Source organism: Pan paniscus, chromosome 5, assembly GCF_029289425.2.
Source record: "Pan paniscus chromosome 5, NHGRI_mPanPan1-v2.0_pri, whole genome shotgun sequence".
In the NCBI taxonomy this organism is placed as follows: domain Eukaryota; kingdom Metazoa; phylum Chordata; class Mammalia; order Primates; family Hominidae; genus Pan; species Pan paniscus.
In genome coordinates this window covers 126,182,337-126,207,085 of record NC_073254.2, presented here as the reverse complement: position 1 = coordinate 126,207,085, position 24,749 = coordinate 126,182,337, and the positions used below count along the sequence as shown (strand labels likewise).

Below are 24,749 nucleotides of genomic sequence, written 5' to 3'. Positions count from 1 at the left end.
TTCATTATGAAAACAAATCATTGTATTAACACTATGGTCACAACTGTGTCAAATTATGTATAGGTGCAACAAAGAAAAAATAAAGCATTTTTTAAGGTTAGTAGTATTATAAAGTGATACCTTTTTTCAAAATTGTTTTAAGCTATGGCACAGTGATTTGGGAGTTTGGAATGTTTTATTTGGTTATCTTTGGAATTGTTAGTATGTTAAGTTTTTATTTTTCACATTCTTTTATCAAGTGTAGTATTTTGTGTCCTCTGTTGACTGTCACCTGGGACTGTGCTGCCTCTAACAGGAAGTCTAAATATTTCTTTAAAAGGGTCTCTTGTTTCAGGTGCCAGCCAAGTCATTATCACCATACATCATCAGCTCATTTTGCCCAGACCTTAGAGCACTTACAGATTCAAAAGTCATTTTGAACAGAGCAGAAAGGAAAACGTAGAGTATTTCTCCTTTATAGAGTTGCTTGATTCCCTGTTTCCTTGTTGTCTTCTGTCACCAGGAAGCTGAGAGGTTTAGACATTGTATTTTGAAGAGAAGGTAAAGGAGACAAACCCAGAATTGTGCTAAAGGAATAGCACGAAGTTTCTTGATGGTTCTATTTTTTTTTTCTTTTTCATTAGAGGAGTTTGGCTTTGCTTTCTTTGTTTTTCTATGACAAAAATCTTTATATTTACTTTAAAAGTTGTCAGTACAACACACCAAAATCATGAAAAACACAAAATCTTAAGTTTAATTTGGAATACAATTGAATTTAAAAGAAAGGTGTAAATTTCAGCCCCCTTTTAATTAGCAAGTGGATGTTAACAAAAATCAGTCAGGCTTTATAACTCTAAAACAGGAATCCCTGAGTCAGATTTGTAATCCCTTCTCATTAAAATTTTAACTGTTATTCAAATAGTATCTCTAAGACATTTTGATACATACTTGAATGCTTTACTGAAAACAACTAAAGCTCACCTGTGTCTTACTAAACATCTCAAATACTGATCTGATTCTTGATTTCTAGTCACATTTCTATTTTACATTTTCAAAATATGTATGGACCGACTTCATGTACTTGTCATTTTTAATAACCATATAGTACAGTTTTTAATGTATAACTAAAATAAATTTTGGTCATTGGTACAATGGGCTGTTTTTGCCACTACAGTTTCATTAACGTCAGTCTTAAGTAAGCACAGTAATTAAGAAAGAAGTAATACTTTCACATACAGCAACAGAATTTTTATCAGAATATATTGTAACCCTCAGGTTTCTGTTTTGGGTGATACATACTGCAACATTTGAACTTTCTCCATGTCCACATTTCCTGTTCAGGGGACAAAACAGGTTTAAAATCCATTTAATGCACTAAGGATTCTCAAAAGGCACCAGATTATTTTTTCTTCAACTGTTTTGACTTTTATTGTTGTTGGATTTCTTTCTTGGAATAGATGGGGAAAAAAAGAATCAAGTGATGATTCATGGAATTGAGCCAATGTTGGAAACACCTCTGCAGTGGCTGAGTGAACATCTGAGCTACCCGGATAATTTTCTTCATATTAGTATCATCCCACAGCCAACAGATTGAAGGATCAACTATTTGCCTGAAAAGAATCATCCTTAAATGGGATTTATCAGAGCATGTCACCCTTTTGCTTCAATCAGGTTTGGTGGAGGCAACCTGACCAGAAACACTTCGCTGCTGCAAGCCAGACAGGAAAAAGATTCCATGTCAGATAAGGCAACTGGGCTGGTCTTACTTTGCATCACCTCTGCTTTCCTCCACTGCCATCATTAAACCTCAGCTGTGACATGAAAGACTTACCGGACCACTGCAGGTCTTCTGTAAAATATAATGAAGCTGAAACCTTTGGCCTAAGAAGAAAATGGAAGTATGTGCCACTCGATTTGTATTTCTGATTAACAAATAAACAGGGGTATTTCCTAAGGTGACCATGGTTGAACTTTAGCTCATGAAAGTGGAAACATTGGTTTAATTTTCAAGAGAATTAAGAAAGTAAAAGAGAAATTCTGTTATCAATAACTTGCAAGTAATTTTTTGTAAAAGATTGAATTACAGTAAACCCATCTTTCCTTAACGAAAATTTCCTATGTTTACAGTCTGTCTATTGGTATGCAATCTTGTAACTTTGATAATGAACAGTGAGAGATTTTTAAATAAAGCCTCTAAATATGTTTTGTCATTTAATAACATACAGTTTTGTCACTTTTCAAGTACTTTCTGACTCACATACAGTAGATCACTTTTTACTCTGTGTTACCATTTTGACTGGTCGTCATTGGCATGGGGTGGATATAGGGCATAGGACTACTTGTCTCAGGAGCTGTCATAGAATTTCTTGCTGCCAATTAAAAAACCTGTGTTCTTTACACACTACACGTATAAATATTGTAACTGTTCATCTTTGTTGTTTTATCACTGTAAGCCTGTCAAATCATAGTATCCTAAGCCTCTGTAAATGCTAATTTTGCATTTTTGGAAAAACTCATTCCTTCCAAGCTTGTGTTTTTCATTGGCTCCAGGTCTAATTTTTCACTGTGGTCCCTGGCAGCCAGTCTTTTGAAGTTTAAAGATTACCTGTCTCCTGACTGCAGTACCTTTTCTTTAATTTTTACCAAAAATATCCAGAGGTTACTGGAGTTCTTATTCAATATAAGGAAAGTTTGCTGCACTTTATTACCAAGCCTCTGGGATTTTACCAGTCAAACATATTTGTGCATTACATTTCATTTCTTATGAGCTAGCTGGCTGTCCATATTGAATGTTGACCCATTTGAGTACGCTAAAAGGCTTACAGTATCAGACACGATCATGGTTTTAGATCCCATAATAAAAATGAATGTTTTTCTTATAAAAAATTATACAAATGCTGAAGTGAGATTCTACTATTGTTCATTGCTTCCTTTTCTTTTTCCTTTTGTGATTTTCACTGATTAATAGCACATTTCTTCACAAAATTAGATAAAGTTGGTCAAAGACCAAATATTCTGGAATGGAAATTGTAAAGCTTAATCAAAAAGAATAGCCAGTACAGCATACAATCTCAGAAACTTAGAAGCAAGTAGAAAATAATTGGTTGATGTAAACGAAAGTGCCATTTTAGTAAAGGCAGGAAAAAAATAGCAATATTTGAGTTATGTAAGGATAAAAAATCCACTGACTTGTATTTTTGCACAAGAGGCTGGTCTGAATATGATTGTTCACATTAAGAGTGTTTATTCGTCGGTTCGTTTTGGGGATTTTCCCCCTTGATGTTTTGACAGATTGAAGTGAGCTTTAGTGAGCAAAAGGATCAGAATGCAGGGAACACTAAGCTGTGATGAAGAAAGTGTGGTAAAAAGCCAGAGTAGTTTTATACAGACAAAACCAGTGTCAGGCCTTTGCAGTAGGCTTGAGTGAACTTCTGATCTAGATTTGAAAGTAAATTTTATGAAGACATTGCCCATTTTTACTTCCTCATTCATTATTGTACCAGCATCATAACTTTATTACTCTAATCCCAGGTAAGTCAAGCCTACAATGCCCTAGAGGAAGAGTAAAACCAGAAATTCATGCTGGCTTAAATAATCTATTTTTGTTTCTTTTCATTTGAATATTTAAATTTTATGGTTTATTAAAAAATTAAATAAATGTTGTGTCCGTCTTTATTTAAAACAAGTTACCTGTTGATAAAATCATTAAAATTTCCTTAGTCACAATCTGTCATAAAAGTTTCTTGGAGAAATAGGATGGAGGGATATAGAAGAGAATATAAAAGAAAATTGGAGAAGACCCCCAATATGCCTATTTGACTAATAGTAAATAGTGACCTCCTAGGAAAATACAAATACATTTTTAAATATTGGCATTGTTAACTAGGAACGAGTAAATTCAGATTAAAGTAAGTCATTGTCCTTTATAATGTTGATTTTCATTCGGATGACCTAAATTATGACCATGGAATTCAACTCTAATTGCCATTTTAATAAAGGCAGAAAAAAATAGCAATATTTGAGTTATGTAAGGATAAAAAATCCACTGACTTGTATTTTTGCACAAGAGGCTGGTCTGAATATGATTGTTCACATTAAGAGTGTTTATTCTTCGTTTCAGTTTGGGGAGTTGAACTGATAAGCACCAAGATTTTCTTACAGATTTAGGGACCCAAAGTAACTTGTTTATAATTTAAGTTGACTTATCAGTCTTTATAGGATGATGAGGTATAAACCATATTCCAATCTCAGTGTGAGGTGAATTCATTTAGTGTACTAGTCTTGTTACATTTAACACTGGAAACAAGCTAGGAGTTGATCATTTTCTGAGAAAACAATATATAAGCTTTGACATTGTGTGACAGTAGTTTTTAATGTTATCTTTCTACAGTATTTTTTAATAGGCTATTTGAGGTAACCTTTTGTTCAGTTTTTAGAAATTTGGTTTATGTGGGTCATGCCAGAGAATGACAGTCTCACTTTTATTTACCATACTATTGATATTTAGGTCTGAGGTAAGTTGGGTTTCCTGTTACATGTGCCAGCATGGTTGAAATACAAATGTAAAACCTTGGGGTATGATCGGAAAATCAAGTGTGACCATATTTAGGAATATTTGAACCTATTCATTGTCGATCAGTGGATGGAGTCCATCAAAATACCTACTTGCCTGAGTTCTGTCATCCTCTTGTTTCCTAAATATATTTATCTCCTGGTCTGAAAATATTAAAAATTACAGTGATGGTAGAGAGGAAAGAAGAGAGGCATGCCTCTTTTCAGATCATTTGAGATTAAGCGAAAACTTGGACATTATAAAAATTTATTTACTGTGTAGCTTTATTTGACAAAAGCATCTTTCACATTATCAATCATGAATTATAAATTTGATTCTTCATGCTTACGAGCAGATATAGTACTACTGTGAAATCTAGTAGGAACAATATAGTAACCATGGAGTGAAAGACTCAATTTTTAGGTCCTTTAGGTAGCTCTTTAAGTACTTAGGTTTTTAAGTGCAAAATCATTTTTATTAACTGTGTTACTGTATTAGAATGATATATAGTGAGATAAAGACAAATTTGAAGATTGAGGGATGTCAGTGCGCTTTGACGTATAAGTTGACTCCTATGAAAGTGATTAGTTTGGCTTTCCCTCTGTAGCTTTCTCACCTCCACATCTCAAGGATAAATAAAGTACAACCAGGCGTTTTCCATTTTTTCCCCCAGTTCTCAGTGGAGTATATAGTACACAGTTGGTGTTTAGCAAGTGTGGAAAAAAGGATTACTTAATAACTTTATAATGAGTGTTATATTTTTCTGGTAAGAATACCAGCTATAAAAATAGAACCTTGTCATTTAGAAATCAGTATACAAAGTGCACTTGGTTCGGCCTGGCATTAGTGATGAAGACTTGCTTACTCAAATCGACTACTTTCGGTAGGAACCACTGTGGACCAGATCCTTGCGTCAGTCCACATTCATTTTAGTTGCAGTGTAGACCGCAGCACATATCTTGTGTTTCAACATCACTCTAATTTAAGCAGCCCCTAAAGCTGGAGCTATTCTCACCAAGCATCTGGAGGTATTTGTTAATTCTGACCTTTTCATAAATGAGTGATTTGTGTCTTGCTTTTGCTTAGAACTTTACTTCTGAAAATAAGAGCTATTTAATTCAACATTTCCCAAACTTCCTTGACCATAGAATTTTTTTTTCTTTCCTAGTATCACAGCTTCCTATTGAACTCTAGCATGGGAAATACTACATTAAATCATTAGCTCATAATGACCTAGAGTTTATAGCATAAATCTTACTTTTCCCTTTCTGACAACTCATTAACTATTTGAAAGAAGCTCTCAAGCGTCTGACTCATCTCCAAACAAAATAGCTCTAGTCTGTTCATTCCTTCCTCCAAATATCTCCCATTTTGTCAGTGTCATTCTTGAAATTCATCTGCCAAGTATATACTGTGTACTGAGTAATACATGCCAAGTCATGTGCTGTCCGCAGGGGATGGAGTAGTTTAGGTTTTCATAATGCCAATATTGGATGCATAGTCTGGCTGCTCCGTAGTGCCATAATCTGACAGATCACATCCAGGGTGAGATTTAGTGAAAGGGCTGGGAATTAACCATAAGTTCTGTTTATGAAACATCCATCCAAATATAAAAACTCAGGCAAATTGTCAATGGATTGGAGAAAACCTCAATTTGTAGGTATGAGAGTAAGTAGGAATTCAAGGGGAATATTTGCTCTCAGGGAGTCGCCATAAAACTAGCCAAGAGAGCCATGGAGCTGAAATATGGTATTCTGTTATCAGTCACCAAGATCCCCAGACAGAATGCGGCTGAGGTCAAGCAGAGAGGGACTGGCCTCACAAATGGGTGGTTTTCTGTGGTACTGGCACATACAGCAGGTATTTCTGATCTCTAGCTGTACTTGTTTGGGACTTGATGACTTTGTCTTTTTGTGTTGCCTAGTGCATATTTTCCAAGTAAGGTACGCTGTAGAAAGCTCACATCTGTAAGGTGGGTTTTGATACTCTTGTTACTCAAAACTGTTAGTTTTTAGCTTTCTTTTACAAAGACAGTCACTCATTGACCTAGAAACTGTCTGACCCCAACGATTTTGTAAAAGCCAAGAGAAATTTGTTATCTCCTGACTACCAGTCTTTTTTCTGCATATGCCATCTCAACCATGTCTTCCTCAAGAGTTTGGTCATGCTCACTACCTGTATTTCCATGGCTCCTTTTGTCATTGTTTTGAAATTCAGTATAATGTAATATGAAATGTCAACTTACCCTGATGTTTGTTGTACTGTATCGATGCTGATATTCAGTGAAGTATGACAGAGCAAGTTATTGATGACATCTGAAGGTATCACCAGGTCTTGGAGCCAACTTTAAAAAGTGAGGGAGCAATTAAGTAAAAACTAAGTAATTTTTGTTTCTTATTTATTTTTTTTTGAGACTGAGTCTCACACTGTCACCCAGGCTGGAGTGCAGTTGCGCAATCTTGACTCACTGCAATCTCTACCTCCCTGGTTCAAGCGATTCTCCTGCCTCAGCCTCCCTAGTAGCTGGGATTACAGGCACCCCCTACATCCAGCTAATTTTTTTATTTTATTTTATTTTTAGTAGAGGCAAGGTTTCACCATGTTGGTCAGGCTGGTCTCGAACTCCTGACCTTGTAATCTGCCTGCCTCAGCCTCCCAAAGTGCTGGGATTACAGGCATGAGCCACGGCACCTGGCCAAAACTAAGTAATTTGTGGACTGGATAGTGCATGCGATATTGGAGCAAAAAAATAGAAATGCCAGATGGGTTGCGATTGTCAGTAATCCAACTCAGATATACGGTGGACATCTTTAATTCTAGAACATCTCAATAAAACCAGCTCTAACTGCTAATTCTATGATAGGCATATTGTCCTAGATTTTATAGAATTCCACAATTCATCTGTTTATTCAAACATTTGTTGAGCAAATAGAGTAGTGGAAGTTCTAGGAAGAACAAGACATGGTCTGTTGATCTTAAGGGACCTTCTTACTAGAGAAGACAAAAATAACTGTACAACATAATACTTGGAAATTGCAATGAGAAAGGCGCAAATAAAGCACTATGAGGAAATAGAGCTGAGAGACCTGTTTACTTTGAGTTAACTTTGATACCTTGCTTGGCCTCACAGCAGCATTTGACATTTGATCACACCTTGTTTCACTCTTGAAACACTTTCTTCACTGGGCACCACACCCTTCTGGTTTTCCTCCTAACTCAGCACCTTTCTCAGTTTCCTTTGATTCTTCTCTACTTTGACTCCTAATGTTGAAATATCTCAGGGCTCAGCCTTTGGTTCCGTTTCTGCAGCTACACTGAGTATATGAGCACATCCCATGGCTTTTAACACCATCCCTGTGTTAACTCCAGTATTTACCTCTCTCCTGAGCTCCAAACTTAATACCCAACCACCTACTTGTCATCCATCTCAGATAGTAATAGTTCGCCTTTTTTGAGTGGGGGTAGGGGGTCAGAGTAGAACTCTTGCTTCTCCCCCAAACCTATACCTCTCCCTTTCTATTCCATCTGAATAAATGCGACCTAGTCATTCGGTCCCAAAATGTAGGAGTCCTAATTTAATTTCCCTTCTTTTCTCACCTATACCATAGCCATCAGTGAGTCCTGATGAACCTGCCTTAAAATATACTCTGAACCTATCTACTGACCACCTTCACTGCTACCATGTAAGTCTAAGCAACCAACCATCATCTCTCACCTGGACTACTACAGTAGCCTCTTATCTGGCCTCCCTGCTTCTTTTCTGCTCCCCTTCAGTCTTCAAAGTATAATGTGTTTCTTCAAACAAATGACATCGTGGCAGTTCCTTGATCAAAACATTTCAGCATCTTTCCATTCCACCCAAAATGTATCTAAGCTCCTTACCAAGTTCTGCTTCATCTGGTCTCTGCATCTGACATCTGTCACGCTGCCTTGGCTACTTCAGTATATCTACACTGGCCTTGCCCATCTTATGCCTTGAATATGTGAAGAACATTCTCCCTCCAGGGACTCTGCACCTGATGTCATCTCTACCTGGAATTTTGTTTGCCTGACTTGCCTCCTCCATCTGTGTATCTGCTTATATGTCACCCTTTCTTATAGGCCTTTCCTGACCACCTGATCTAAAATTATACCCCAAGCCCGCTTCCAGACCCACCTCACTCTTATCACTTTATATTTCTTCATCACATTATATCTCCTCTTCATAGTATATCTCACTCTGAAATTATGTATTTGTTTGTGGCTTTATAGTTAACAGTTATGGAATGTTTACAGTGTCCCACACACTGTTCTAGGTGCTTTTCGAATATTAACTCATTTAATTGCAGAGCTATATGAGATCATCACTAGTATTGTCCCCACAGGGAAACTGAGATACAGGACAAGGAACTTTCTCAGCATCGTGATAGAGTTGGATTGAAGCCCAGCAGAATGGGTCCAGAGACCACACTCTTACCCACTTCCTGAATTGCTTGCCTTATTTTTGATCTCACAACAGACAATAAGTTTGAGGGCAAGGACAACTTCTCTTTATCCCCACACTTCTGGCATATCACAGGGGGTTATTAAGTGTTTATTGAATGAATACGTTTTGATAACATTCGAGTAGGTTAGGAAAAGCTTCATTGAAGAAGTGGCTTTTGAGTTAGAACTTGAAGAAAGGGTAAGATTGGAGAAAGCGGGAAGAAAAGTGTGTGACGACAAGCTAGGTGGAACCACGGGAACAAAAACTCAGAGGGATGGTTGTACAATTGGGCTGCACCTAAGTCACTTGTAGGAGACAGGGCAAGATAAAACAGGAAAGGTATATTCTGACAAGATTATGAAAAGCCTTGAGTATCAGGCTAGGGAGATGAGATTTTATTTGAGGTGCAATAAGAGCCACTGAATATTTTTAGTAGTTAGATCATGTGCTCACAGCTACCTTTTAAGATGCTGACTCTGGTGGCAGTGTGCAGGGAGGTTTAGAGTTAAGTCTGTTCTAAACCTGGGAGAACAATGACAAAGCTACTGTTATTTGCTGAGCCAGTGGTTTTCCAGCCTTTTTTCAGCAGGAAAATGTTCTTCAGTAAAACCTTGCTCAAATATCCAGTAGGTCAAAGAGGAGCTTCTCTGGTTGAAGCGGGGTGGCTGGCCCAGAAGCTGACCTGCCAGCACCCTCTTGCCTGTTATGCCAGCCTTTTGGGAACCTGTTCAGGATCTCTGTGCCCCTCAGACAACTGATTGAACAGCTCTTGCCTGGCCCTGTTGATTATAATAAAGTCTGATGACCAAAAGCAATAATGTCAAGAGTGGAAAGGGACACGGAAGAGAAAATAGAGGAAGAATCAACTGAACAATATGGGAGACCTGGAAGGAAGAAGTCAGTGGTGATAAAAAATCTTATGAAATGGGAGATTAGTTACCCACAAAAGAATTTAGTTGGGAAAAACAGATGATGTGTTTAGTTTTGAACCAGGATTAAGTACTCAGACTTGAGGTGTTAAGACAGACAGGGGTTCTCAGTGTTGCCTGCCCTTCCCGATTACTTGTGGAGCTGTTATCAAAACTACACATTCTGTACCCCACCCCCTCTCTTGCAGCTGGTTGAATCAGTTTGGGCAGGCACTAGGTCTCAAGATCTGTGTAACACTTCACTAGTGATTCTTATATGCACTACTAAAATGTTGTTGGCATAGAATCATCAGTGAGCATTGTAAATGTGCAGCTGCGGCTCCTGAGATCAGGGCTGGAAATCATCACCCACCTGGAAGGGAGGGTTGGAGCCAAGAGTTTGGCATGGAATTGAATCAGTCACACTTGCCAATGGCTTTCACATCTTTCCCCCTCTCCCCATCCTCGCTGCAGATTCATTCAAGCCACTAACATCTCTTCCCTGTTACAGTGGCCTCAGAACTACAGTCCCTATGCCCCTTTAATTCCTTTCTCCTTCTGGCAGCCAGAAAGAGCATTTACAAATTCAACTTAGGTCCACTTTTTCTTCCTTTTTTTTTTTTTTTTTTAGATGGAGTCTCGCTCTCGCCAGGCTGGCGTGCAGTTGCACGATCTTGGCTCACTGCAAGCTCCGCCTCCCGGGTTCAAGCGATTCTCCTGCCTCAGCTTCACGAGTAGCTGGGACTATAGGCAAGCACCACCACGCCCAGCTAATTTTTGTATTTTTAGTAGAGATGGGATTTCACCATGTTGATCAGGATGGTCATGATCTCTTGACCTTGTGATCCGCCCGCCTCAGCCTTCCAAAGTGCTGGGATTACAGGCGTGAGCCACCGCACCCGGCCAAGGTCCACTTTTTCTCTGCTGTTTGAAATCTTTAGATGGATTCCTTTTGCCATTAGTATGAAATCCAAAATCCTTACCATGATAAAAAGCTTTGCAAGCTCTGGATCCTCCCCACTAGATGTTTTTTTCTCCAATTCTCTTCCTCTTCTTATGATCCAGCATACCACGCCTCTTTCAGAGTGTCAAACACAATACTGTCCCTCGTTCCAAACCCTTGCCTCTACTGTTTCCTCCCTTGAATGTCTCTCCTCTCCACTTCCTTTTGCTTACTAATTTCTAATCATTTTTTCCCTCAATTCCTCTGGACTTTCCAACTGGCCAACCCCTTCTTGGTAGGGTTGCCACAACATAGCAGATAAAAATACAAGACACCCAGGTGAAGTTGAATTTCAGATAAACTAGAAGTAACTTTAGTGTAAGTATATCCTGTGCAATATTTGGTACATATTCATACTAAAAAGAATTTGTTGTTTTTCTGAAATTCAACTTCAACTGAGTATTCTGTATTTTCTCTGGAAACCCTACTTCCTGAACTAGATTTGGTTAGAACTAGATTTGAGCTAGATTTGAGCTAGAATGACCTAGCTCCCCTAGCTCATTCCCATTTGTATTAATTGCCCCATATCTGTGTTTTGTGGTATGCTGTAAGTTCTGTGAGGACAGGGACTGGGTCTGCTGTGTTCACCAATGCTTAACACAGTGCAATGGCATGTCACAAGCCTTTATTAAATGAATGAACACGGTGAGAGGCTTGGAGTTCCAGTGAAAAGGACAGGGCTGAAGATTCTGTCTGGGAAGTTTTCTGCCTGGAGGTGACCTTTGAAGTGGGAGGGGTGGCACATAATAAAAGTATAGAGTAGAAAGAGAAGAGGAGCCCTTGGACTGACCTGAGGGGACTACCTATGCTTGGGGGACAGAAAGAGGAAGAAGGGCAGATCTTTGAGACAATCATGCTAAAGAAAGAATTCACAAACTACAAGAGGATCCAGGGAAATAGTAGACCAGGTCTTTGGATTTGGCAGTTTGGGACCTTCGAGAGAACTGTTCTGAGTCTGATAGCTGTCAGGTTGCTGATGACTCTTAAGAAATTTAGTAATGGGACAAAAAAAAGATAAGACTGTAGCCCAGCTGTTAACATGGTGGAGAGAAGGGAGACCTGCCTCATTGTATTGGTGAAAGGGAAGGGATCAGTGGACAGAGAGGGTGATTGTCCTGGGGAAAGGGTCATGGACAGTCTGGGAAGAAGTAGAGAAGATAGATTAAGAAAAGAGGCCGAGGCAGGTGGATCACTTGAGGTCAAGAGTTCGAGACCAGCCTGGCCAACATGGCAAAACCCTGTCTCTACTAAAAATACAAAAGTTAGCTGGGCGTGGTGGCAGGCGCCTGTAATCCTAGCAACTTGGGAGGCTGAGGCAGGAGAATCACTTGAACCTGGGAGACAGAGGTTGTAGTAAGCCAAGATCACGCCACTCCACTCCAGCCTGGGCGATAAGAGTGAAACTCCATCTCAAAAAACAAAAAGAAAGAAAAAAAAGAGGAAGAATGTTTCACAAGTAAGAAGGAGGATGTAAATGATTATTACAGTCATTCTTGATAAGTTGGCGTCCAAAAAATCACACCGTTCTTATTACTAAAGATTATATACAAGGTTCACGAAGAATATAACCTGAATTTGAACATAGTAAAGGTTTCTTAGCCCGGAGATTCTTGAACTTTTTTTTTTGAGAGAGTCTTGCTCTGTCGCCAGGCTGGAGTGCAGTGGCGTGATCTCAGCTCACTGCAATCATCCGTGATCTCAGCTCTCAGCTCACTGCAATCTCCACCTCCCAGGTTCAAGCAATTCTCCTGCCTCAGCCTCCTGAGTAGCTGGGATTAACAGGCATGTGTCACCACACCCAGCTAATTTTTTTTGTATTTTTAGTAGAGACAGGGCTTCACCATGTTGGCCAGGCTGGTCTCGATCTCCTGACCTCGTGATCCGCCCGCCTCCGCCTCCGAAAGTGCTGGGATTACAGGTGTGAGCCACCGCACCCAGCCTGAGATTCTCAAGCCTTAACAGACATTGGAATTAGCACTTGCAAGATTTTGATTAATTAGGTGGGTCAGGGCCTAAAATCATTTCCTACAAACACCCAAGCTGCGGGTCTTAGATTTTTTTCATTCTTACATCCATTAAACTTTTTTTTTCCCCTCCTTTTTAAATTGGCAACTGAATATAAATGTTTTACATTTGGCTTAACCTTGTAGTGAAATCCGTAAGAAAAATTGAACATCTTTTCTCCTGAAGTTAGATGAAATGTGATCAAAATACATCTCACAAATGCATTCTAGTTTTAAATAACAAAACACTTATGTGAGCCAGGTGCAGTGGTGCATGCCAGCAGTCCCAGATACTCTGGGGGCCGAGGTGGGAGGATCCCTTAAGCCCAGGAGTTCAAGGTGAGCCTGGGCAACATAGCAAGACCCTGTCTCTAAAAAGTTAAAATTAAAAATGCTTAATGTTTATCTCAAGCATTCATTCCCTCAATACTAAGCAAGAAGGAGTTTTCTTTGGCATTTGAAACTGTATTGTTTTTGGAGTGTGAGAAAATAGAAAATTGCTTAAATACATAATATGATATTGATGAAATACTTATCTGTAGTTAATTACTAATCATTTATTTGAGAGATCTATTTTTGTTGATAATCAGTTATTTATTTGAGAGATCTATGTTGATTCAAAAGGAATTTTAAAAAGAAATATTTTCTTAAAATACTTTGTGGGTGTTAGTATGATTCATTACTAATGGTTTAGAGATGATTTTAAAATATTTACATTAAACAAAGTAATGCTTAACAGAAAAGCACCATATAGTCACGTGTCAGTTAATGAGGATACGTTCTGAGAAATGCATCATGAGGCGATTTCGTCGTGTGAGCATCATAGAATGAACATACACAAACATAGATGGTATAGCCTACTACACACCTGAGATACCTGGTCTAGCCCATGGCTCCTAGGCTACAAACCTGTGCAGCATGTTACTGTACTGAATATTGTAGGCAATGGTAACACAATGGTAAGTATTTTTGTATCTAAACATAGAAAGGTACAGTAAAAATACAGTAGTATAATCTTATGGGATCACTGTCATGCATGCAGTTTGTCATTGACCCAAGTGTTATTATGTAGCCCATGACTGTGTTATGCAAGTGTGCTATTTACAGCGTAACTGTAGGATTTATCTCTTTAATGAATTCCTAGTTTAGAATTTATTAATCATGATTTCAGTCGTAGTGCATTTCTGGCACTTCGTCTAAAACCTCATTCGAAGACTATATTAAAATGAGCTCTTCACAGGCTCATTGGCCTACCCATCAAACCATGTGCTAGATCTCACAGAAAGCAAAAGGCTCAAAGAGAATTCAAGCATAAATCAAAAGAAAGAGTTTCCTGTAACCTGCAGCCAAAATTCAAAGTTTTCTTCCTTTGGAATCATTCTTTTTAATTTATGTTTTAGTTTCAAATAGGTAGTACATGTGCAAAATTCAAAAGTGAAAGTCTCTCTCTCTCTCTCTCCCTCTCCCTCCATCCTCTCCCTTCTTCTCAGAACTCCCTTGTGTTAACCAGTTTCTTGTATATTTTTCAGAGAGCTGCTAGGCATTTTGACATGTGTTTATGCATGTGCGCATGTGCACAGACAGGATAGTTACATACTATACTCACTGTTCTAGAAATTCTTTTTTTCACTTTGCATATTTTAGATATTATTCCATATTGGTGCACATAATTTACCCTGTTATTGTTGATAGCTGCATAACTGGGCATGGTTCTTCAAAATTTTTCCAACATTTGAATATTTTTTATAAAGTTATATGTAAGTGAATATGTTTAGCATTTAGGACCATTAAGGAGGAATGTCTGGATGCCTGCAGGGCAATTCAGCGTCCCTCTAAACTGTCTCCTTACATTTCCAGAGACCATCTGGAAAGCTTTGAAGCCTCTGCTAACTCCATCCCATGGTGCTGAGTCCCTGCTGGTTTTCACAGAACACTAGAACACAGCTGGGAGAAGATGCCAGTCACTTCTGCTTGTCAGCAGACCTACCCATTAACACCATCAAGAAGTGCTTCAGGGAACTAAGTTTATGTCCTAGGACTTTCATACCTGTGGTTGAACATTAGGGCCATTCAAAAGCAGTGCTAACATTTGCATGCTTTCTAATGATGCAAACATAATTACTGTGTACAAAAATGCAAATCCAGCAGGCATCTGAGAGACCTAACAAAAAAATTGGCTCTGAGGTTCAAGTGGGGCTTCCAGTAGGCACTCCTTATCCATTTCTCCAGTCACTCATCTAGTCAACACATATTTTTAAACATTTACTATGTTCCAGGTACAGTTCTAGGTACTAGTGATATGATGATTAAAGATAGACAAGGTTCCTGCCTTCGTGGAGCTTACATTCAGTGGGGAATATCAGACTCCACCTTACAAAACCAACTAGTCTGTCTCTTTCTCATTCTTGTCATCACTTTCTCTCATACTCCTTTCTCTCTCTCTCTCTGTCTCTCTGCTCGCCCTCTGCCCCCACAACCTGTAAAGCCCTGTGCTTTGCTCATGATTTTCACCACCCAAGATGTCTTTCCTTGTCTAAATTCATCTATGCATCTTCCAAGTGTTTTTAAGTATCTTTGTGCCCAGCAGGATTTGTAGTGCTTTGTGGGTGCTCCATAAAACCAACTGAATGAAGGTCCTGCTCTTGTTAATAAGGCTCAACTTTTTTTAAGTGAACTTTTTTTTTTTTTGAGACAGGGTCTCACTTTGTCACCCAGGCTGGAGTGCAGTGGCGCAAACACAGCTCATTGCAGCCTCAACCTCCTGGGCTCAGGCGAACCTCGCACCTCAGCCTCCTGAATAGCTGAGACTGCAGGTGTGCACCCACATGCCTGGCTAATTGTTTTCCATTTTTCGTAGAGATGGGGTCTTGCCATGTTGCTCAGGCTGGTCTCAAACTCCTGGGCTAAAGCGATCCTCCCACTTCGTTCACCTGTAGTGCTGGGATTACAGGCATGAGACACTGCACCTCATCAAACTTTTAATTTTAGAACAGTTTTATATTTACAGAAAAGTTTCAAAGATAGTAAGAGAGTTCCCACATACCTCTTACCCAGCTCTCCCTTTTGCTAGGATCTAACGTTAGTACATTTGTCACAGTTAATGCACTAGTACTGATACATTATTAATAACTAAAGTCCATATTTTATTCTGATTTCCTTAGTTTCTTCTCTAATTTCCTTTTTCTGTCCAGAGTTCCATCTAGGACACCACATTGTGTGTAGTTGTCATGTCTTCTTAATCTCTGTCTTCTTTGATGGGTTCTAGTTATTTTTAATGAAGCTTTGACAGATGTGAGGAGTACTCGTCAGGTATTTTGTAGAAAGTCCCTCTATTTGAGTTTGATGCTTGTTTCATGTCACACTGGGTTTATGGGTTATTGAGAGGAAGACCACAGAGGTGAAATGCCCTGCTCATCACATCACATTGTCAGGACATGGTATCACATGAACATCACTAGGGAAGTCCACCTTGACCGCCTGGCCAAGGTACTGTTTGCCAGGTTCCCCCACTGTTTCCCTACTCCATTGTTTAGAAGGAAATCGCTAGGTGCAGTACTTCCTCCCCTGAAGAGGGTAGGGTGGGATGGGGAGAATAAGCTATATCTCCTTGAGGGTAGTAAAGGTTGTGTATCCCTTATCCAAAATGCTTAGGACTAGAAGTGCTTCAGATTTCAGATTTGTTTGGATTTTGGAATATTTGCACATACATGATGAGATATATTGGGGCTGGGACCCAAGTCTAAACCCAAAATTCATTTGTGTTTTGTGTACATCTTATACACATTCCCTGACAGTAATTTTATACAGTATTTTACATAATTTTGTGAATGAAACAAAGTTTTGAGTGCATTTGACTGCGACTTGTCACATGAGGTCAGGTGTGGAATTTTCCATTTGTGATATCACTCAAAAAGTTTCAGATTTGGCAGCATTTTGGATTTTGGGTTTTCAGATTAGGGATGCACAACCTGTATCTGCATTAATTATTTGAAATTCTTCTGTAAAGAAGATTTATCTCTTCCATTATTTAGCAAACCATTTGTTTCTATCAATATGAACTTTCATGAATAATGTTTGGGGTTATAATCTGATTGTAGGTTGGTTATTTGTTGCTCAGATTGTTCTGGCTTTGGCCATTGGGAGCTTTCAGCTTGGCTCCTGTGCCTTTCACATGCCCCCTTCCTTTTGTTTTCTGAGCACTTCCTTACTTTCTAGCACTACTTGTATATTTCTTGCTCCAGCCTTAGAATTGGCCATTTCTCCAAGAGACTGATTCTTTTTACTGGGGAGTCTTATTTTTGAATCCAGGCCTCAGCATCACATACCCACTCACTAACTCAGTCAGTCAATGAATATTTGTGTCCTACTCTGATGCTAATTATTGAACCCATGCTGGATATACAATGGGGAACAAAGCAGATAAAGTCCCTGCCTTCAAAAGCCAACCATGTAAGGTAGACAAAGAGCAAATCTCAACAATGAAATATTTCATTACAACTCTAATACATTCCCTAAAGGGAAGGGACAAGGGGCTGAGAATAAAAATAACCCCAGTCAGGCGCCTGGTTTAGATCAGGTGGTTGGAGAAAGCCCCTGTAAGTGGCTGACATTTAGGTAGAAAGCTGAAAGATGAGAAAGAACCAGCCTTTTAAAGAACAGAGGAAGGAGTGTTTCCAAATTGCAGTCAGTGGGTCATGACTACCTTTTCTAAAAAAAAGGAATAGAAAATATCAGAAGTATTATAAAACACTTTTTCCTTTTATGTATAGGTATGTGTTGATGTATTTACTGGTTCATTATATAAAATATATTTCTTAATGGGAATTATGGCCCCCAAAAGTTTGAAATCTACTGTTTTAGGCAGAAATAAAAGCAGATTGAAAGCTCTGAAAAGAAAATAACCTTGCACATGCTTAAGGATCTGAAAGGAGGCGCTTGTGAGGTATGAACATGGGATGTGAAAAGAGGCCAAAGACGCAGGAGGCACGCAGCTGCCCAGCAGGGCTAGGAGGATGCAGAGTATTTCGCTTAAGGAGTGATGGGAAGCCATTTAACAAGGAAGTGGTGATGGTTTGAAAAGACCCTTTAGGCTACAAAGTGGAGAATAGGGGGAGACAGGAAAAGAGGAAGCAGGGGGCATTCAGTAGGAAGGCACTTATGTTGGTCCAAGCAAGAAGAGTCCCTAGAATGTGCAGCTCACATCCCATTGTCAATCTGGTTCTCCCAGCCACTGGAACAATGTGGGGGAACACTGTAGACCTTCAACATACACATTGATGGAGTGAATAAGTTACACGATTCTAGTAAACATATAGATAGATGAGTTAAGACACATTTGGAAAATGGCCTCACTGATAGATTGAGTATGGGGGAAATGGAGAGGGAAACAGGGACCCCCTTTACACATGTAGCCCCACCATATTTATTTATGTTTTCTTTCTCACATCAGACTACAGAGGGTAGTAACAGGGCTCTTTCAACTCTTTAGGCTGTGTTTCCACCTCGGTGCTTAGTCATATTGGCCAGAAGTGGAAATAACAGAATTTTCCTAGAGAAACTGAGATTGAGTAGAATCGCAAAAACCAGTTTTTATTACAGATTCTCAATTCTATATGACTTTATAATCTTTGATGCCAAATCTCTGAACCTTTGGGAGAATCGGCCAATAGCAAATAGAGATCTTCAGAGTGGTCCCAACACTTTTGGGATTCAGCATTCTGATAGAGAGCTGGTGAGGTAATAGTGTATGTAGCTAATGTGTTCCAAAGAACTTTCTCCCACCTGGTTTTACATTCTGTTAAATATATATTGTGTGAGGCTGGGCACAGTGGCGCACACCTGTAATCTCAACACTTTGGGAGGCCAAGGCAGACATTGCTTGCCTGGAGTTTGAGACCAGCCTGGGCAACATGGTGAGACCCTGTCACTACTACAAAATACAAAAATTAGCTGGGCATAGTAGTGCAGGCCTGTAGTCCCAGCTACTTGGGAAGCTGAGGGGGAAGGATCACTGGAGCCCGGGAGGTCGAGGCTGTAGTGAGCTGTGATCGTGCCATTGCACTCTAGCCTGGGTGGCAGAGGGAGACCCTGTCTCAAAAACAAACAAAAATATATTGTGGCCAAACCCTTTCTTGGCACTGCTTTTCTCGTCAGGCTGATGCTGGCATCTGTAGCTGGCTGCCCGTGCTCCTGCTTGTTTCCTCAGCAGAGTGCAGCTGTCACTTGTCACTGGTGGAACCCGGAGGAGAAATGACCTAGACTGAGCTATACCAGAGCAGAAAACCGAAGAAGCCAGACCTCAGGAATAGAAAAACGAGGGTCCTGTCTGGAAAGTCAGGTGGGCATCAGAGATGGCTGTGCTCCAGAAATGCTGATGAATTTTGGAGGATTAGTCATTTTTGTCAAATGGGTTTTATGCTATTGATTGAGAAACCAAAGCAACAATCAGATGTTACTGGGAGCGGCACCAACAGTGTTCATACTGGTTAAGAATTTCCACGCGACAGAAAATCAAACGCAAGCCAGCTTAAGCCAACTAAGGGATTGCATTGGCTCACAGCCTGAAAACTCCACAGCTTGATCTGGAATTTACACCCTCTTCATGATCCCAGCGCCAGGTCTGTTTTGTTCATAAGGGCTGCCTCTTCTGTGTGCTGGCTTCTTGCTCAGGCTGGCACTTCTCTTGGTGGGACAAATGGCTGAGGGATTTTGGGCTTTCTGTGTTCTCCAATACATCAGCCAGGAAAAGAGGGATTGTCTTCCCTGTGTTACAACAGAGGACTGAGGAAGCTTTTTCCCAGAAGCGCAAGTGAACGTTTCCTCAAACCTCATTGGCCTGAATCAGCCCATATGCCCACCCCTGAGCCAATCACCCGGCCAGATGATGGGTGCTCTGATTGACCGAAGCACAGGAGGACCCACCCCTAGGAGCTGGCTGTATCCACCTGCCAGAGAAGGGGGAGGCAGTGCGGAGGAGAGGGTTGCCTCCAGGTAATATCTGGGTGCTGTGGCAGGAGAAGGGGCAGTGGATGTGGCGGGAGGCAACTTATGAATGTTTGCTACCTCAACATCATTATTATTGTGATGCAGGCCAAATTCGAGGTGGTGCAGATACAGATAAGAACACTTTTGTTCAGAAGCCCAGCTCTGCCTGCTTCTAGCTAAGTTACTTAGGTCTTTAAGTCTCAGTTTCTTCATCTGAAAAAACGTGGATGATAATACCTCAGGGAAGGCCAAATTCATATATTAGAGGATACGTCATATGTATCAAAATATATAAGGTTACATATTTGAAAAAAATAATAATTGAATATGAGGTACTTTTCTTAAAGTGCCAAATACAGTCAGCATTGTCGAAGCCAAGATTGAGCCCCCGTTTCCACTTTAGCAGGGCAGCAGATGGAAAGAAGATGTCCCCAGCCACCATGAGTGTTAGGCAAGTCAGGGCCCATCCCATGTCTTCATGACAAGATAGGAGTTTCACTGGTTCAGAACCAACTTAAGCAGCAGGTGTTCAGGGCTAGGGTGTTGAAGTTTCAGCTTTGATTTTTCTATGAAATTGTTCGGGTTATTAAAATATTGGCCCTATTCTCTCGCTTAAGAACTGGTTTCATTTCTAATGACACAGCACCATCATGCCATTCCTTGATTTAGTCACGAGAACCAAAACTAATGTGTGGCTAGTTTCATGTCGTTTTTATAGCAGTTAGTACAGAGAACAACAGGCTCTTGTGAAAACAGATGTATTCGCTATCTATTTCTCTATCTGCTGCCTCCCAGATTCAAAACCCCATTTCTGAGGTGGCTTGGTCCTCCGGTTTGGCCCTTGTGGAAGAGGCTCTTGTAAGGACAAGAGCCTAGCTATTATTCTCAGTGGGGAACCATTTTATAAGAAAGAAGTGTGCCATCCCCCAAACCTTGAAAGAATTGCAAGAGGGTGTCAGAAAGAGACCTTTCTTCTTTTGAGAGAGGATTCCTTTGGCATTATTGTCTATTGTGAGCACAGAGGAGGGTTCTTTAGGTGATGAGCCTCTGTAAACTTCTTAAAGGCCTTGTGGTATTGCATGAGAATGTGAGCATCTATTTAGTATTTCTGGAAAAAGCATTGCCTTATAATAATGCTAACACTCTCATAATGACAACACAGTCAGTCTCTTCACAAAGGTTTAATCATCAGCAATGTCTCTTATATAGGCGGGTTAGAGGACAGATGTTTACAGCTAAAGAAAGAGACATTAAATTTTTCATGACTTCAGAGAGAGTTGTAGAGTTTAATGTTAGAGTCCTGGGCTAATTTCTGGGTAATTGTTTGATCTCTCTCTGCTTGGATTTCTTTCTGTATAAAAGGCAAATAATAATGAGAATAATAATAATAATAGACCAGGCATGGCGGCTTACAACTGTAATCCCAGCACTTTGGGAGGCCAAGGCAGGAGGATCGCTTGAGTCCAGGAGTTCAAGACCAGACTGGATAACATAGTGAGACCACCATCTCTACAAAAAATTAAAAAATCAGCTGGGCATGGTGGCATGCAACTTTAGTTGGGAGGCTGAGGTAGGAGGTTTGCTTAAGTCAGGGAGGTTGAGGTTGCAATGAGCTATGCTCGCTCCACTATACTCCAGTCTGGGCAGCAGAGTGAGACTGTGTCTCGAAATAATAATAATAATACTTCAGGGAGTGGTAGTGAAGATTATATAAACTAATATATGTAAAGTGCTTAGAACATCACCTGGCACACAGTTTGCACTCAAATGTTAGTTGTTGTAATCATCATCTTCACTATCAATTTTTCTCTTTATTTTCTTTTTAGAGATAGAGTGGATAGTGGGAATAGGTGGGAATGAGCAATCCTCCCAGCTCAGCCTCCAGAATAGCTAGGACTACAGGCACATGCCGCCATGCCTGGCTGATTTTTTACTTTTATTTTTAGAGATGGAGTCTCACCATGTTAACCAGGCTAGTCTTGAACTTCTGACCTCAAGAGATTGTCCCACCTCAGCCTCCCAAAGTGCTGGGGTTACAGGCGTGAGCCACAATGCCCAGCCCCCCTATTCATTTTTCTCAATTGAAAGTTGAATGCCCTTGCCTCTTTGACACACACATATACAACCACTCTCCTCTCGCATCTGGCCTCCTGCCAATCTCAGTTACTCACCTGATCTTTGCTCTTCAGTGGTCTTCCAACATCTGTCTCTGTCCAAACCAGCAGCCTCAGGAAAGCCTTGCTTCCATGCTAGCAAACTGGCCTCCTCTAGGGCCATCTAACCAGTCTTTCCTTGTTGCCTTTTATATACTAAATATGATTCCTAGGGGGTAAATTTTTTTTTAAGGTGTTAAATACCATGTCTAGGCAGATTCAGCTCACCCAGAAGACTAGAATTGGCAGCTATGCCTCCTGCTCTCTGCTTTGATTCAGAACCTGTGCTATGCTATTGTCAAGCCTGGGTATTGTACCTTCTTGGTCCATTTTTGAATTTTTCATCCATTTTGACCAACACTGTTTAATTCCTGCTTTTTTTTTTTTTTTTTTTTTTGAGACAGAGTTTCATGCTTGTGGCCCAAGCTGGAGTGCAATGGTACGATCTCAACTCACTGCAACCTCCACCGCCCAGGTTCAAGCGATTCTCCCGCTTCAGCCTCCCAAGTAGCTGGGATTACAGATGGCCACCACCATGCCTGGCTAATTTTTGTATTTTTTTGTAGGGACTGGGTTTCACCATGTTGGCCAGGCTGGTCTGGAACTCCTGACCTCAGGTGATACACCTGCCTTGGCCTCCCAAAGTGCTGGGATTATAGGTGTCAGCCGCCGCGTCTGACCAATTCCTGCATTTTTTAAAATGACAAATGACATGGTCAAGAGAGCCTTTCTGCATTTCCTTTCTTTGGTCTTCATTTATTCATTCAACCAGTATTCTGTTACTGTTTCCTCTGAACAGTCTCAATAAAATTGTTGCTGCTTGGTGCTTTGTGTATGTGCATCTGTTCCCTCTCCTAGGTTATGAGAACAAAAGCCAAAGATCCTATTTTAAAATTTTTATTTTATTTTTTATTTTTTGCATCACCCACAAGACCACAGGCAGAGCCTGCTTGGGAATGAACTCGTGAAGAGCTGTGAAGCACAGATGGGTCTCTCTGGTCTTTTCCCTCTACTTCCATCCCCCTTTCTATTCTTCTAAGAGTCTCACAGACCCTTTCCATCTGAATTTAGTTAGGCCTCCAGCAAGCAGAGACACAGATTTCACAGTCAGGTGCTGCTCTGTGCTGTACTGGGATGATGCCCCAAAGGTGTTCTTGGCCCCGGCCTTCAACACCCTGTGTTGATGTACTTGGTGGCAGATTCCCTGCCATCTCCCCAAATGATCGTGTCTTCTCTTCACATCATTATGTTTTCCTTGGCCTGATTCCTTTCCTCCTACCCAGTCTGATTCGTCTGCCTTTTCCCGACTCCCTTCCAGGCCACCCCTTCCCCTGGCCTCTCTTCATACCTTGGCCGTTAGTCTTGCTTGATGCCTCTGTATGCCTCACTTTGGTTTCTGTTCCCTCTTATTCTTTTTCTTTCACTTTCCCCCACCCACCCGTCGTTTTTAACAGTGTCATCATGACTTACAGTGTGGGAACATGATGCCTGCTGTCTCCCACATTATATAGCCGCCCCTGGATTTCATGTGACCAACATTCCTTCCCCTAACCCCTTGGGCAGGATAGAAACTCCCCCACTGCCAGAAGCCGGGGCCTAGCCCTCATGGCGAGTCCCGCTTCCTGCCCACCTCAGGAAGCAAGGGCAGGGCAGAAGATGGAGGCCAGGGCCACAGAGTTCACCCCAGACCTCGTGTCAGATTCTGTGGGGCAGTGTGAGCTGGGTGTGACTCAAGGCACCACTCACAGCAGCTTTACTCTGTGAAAGCACAAAACAGGGAGGGTCCTCGTAAAGGAATGGCAGGGGCTGTGGGGAAGAGGTGGGGTAGCACATATGACTGAGGCCAGGGAGGTTTCTAGTGCTGACATGCTTGGCCTCCTCATCCACAAAACTCACTTGAAACACCAGAGCTTGATGAATAACAGCGTCCCAGTCATAAGCAGAAAGAGCTCTTCCCTTTTTCTTCCGTCAGCCCTCACACATACCGCTTGTGCAATCTGTTCTTATGTGAAGGTTTGCAAAATCGTCCAAGTGGAGGATGGGTCTGGGATTTCTTGGACACATATCCATCCTGGAGGGCCAGACATCAGCCAGGGCAGTTGGAACAACCTGGACTGTCACAGTAGGAGGGGACAGGGGGGTGTCAAGGCTGCTGGGAATGGGGCCTTCTAGCACTTGGTTTCAGAGAGCAGTAAATGGAGTTCTTATTTCAAACGTGCAAACCGGATTTGGTCAAACACTCTCCCTGTGAGGCAGCTGCCCTTTGAGGCTGTGGACCAGAGTGGAAATAAAGCTCCTGTCTGACAAAGGATAGGTTTCCTTTACCCTTTCTGCTGACCATTCCACTTCCTGCTGGTTTGCTGCGTTGATCCTTGGGCAGCAGCCCCAGGGGTGCTTGCTGCAGCAGAGTGAAAGTGATTGCCAGCCTGAGCTCTACAGGCTGACTTTGGGCTCTGCAGGCACGTTCTTCCCTTTCCTTATTTTCCGCTGCTGTTTGTGAGTCAAGCTCAAGGGCCAGGCTGAACAGGCTGCTGGAGGAAAGGAGTAAGCTAGGTCTCTTGATATCTTCTAAAGTCTCAGAAAGGAAGTACAGACCTAATTCAGTGCCCTCTCCTTTTCTCTTCAAGTGCAGGTGGTTAAAGTCCCCCTGATATGGTTTGACTATGTCCCCTAAAAAGCATGTATTGGAAAATTAATCCCCA

The 24,749-nt window shown here is 40.9% G+C and overlaps 1 protein-coding gene across 6 annotated transcripts in view; it reads left to right on the top strand.

Annotated features, from left to right (window-relative positions):
• ATG5 (autophagy related 5) overlaps positions 1 to 23,383 on the top strand; it is a 162,876-nt gene extending 139,493 nt beyond the window's left edge. For 5 of the 6 annotated variants that reach the window (XM_003824340.5, XM_008978074.4, XM_055113992.2 and 2 more), the window contains one exon: positions 1,437 to 2,199. In XM_003824340.5, coding sequence (XP_003824388.1) covers positions 1,437 to 1,573 — 137 coding nt within the window. In that variant the 3' untranslated portion in view covers positions 1,574 to 2,199. Of the gene's footprint in view, positions 1 to 1,436; positions 2,200 to 22,451 lie in introns of those variants that run through there. The other variant, XM_055113990.2, reaches the window with a different exon arrangement.
• Positions 23,384 to 24,749: the final 1,366 nt, after the last annotated feature.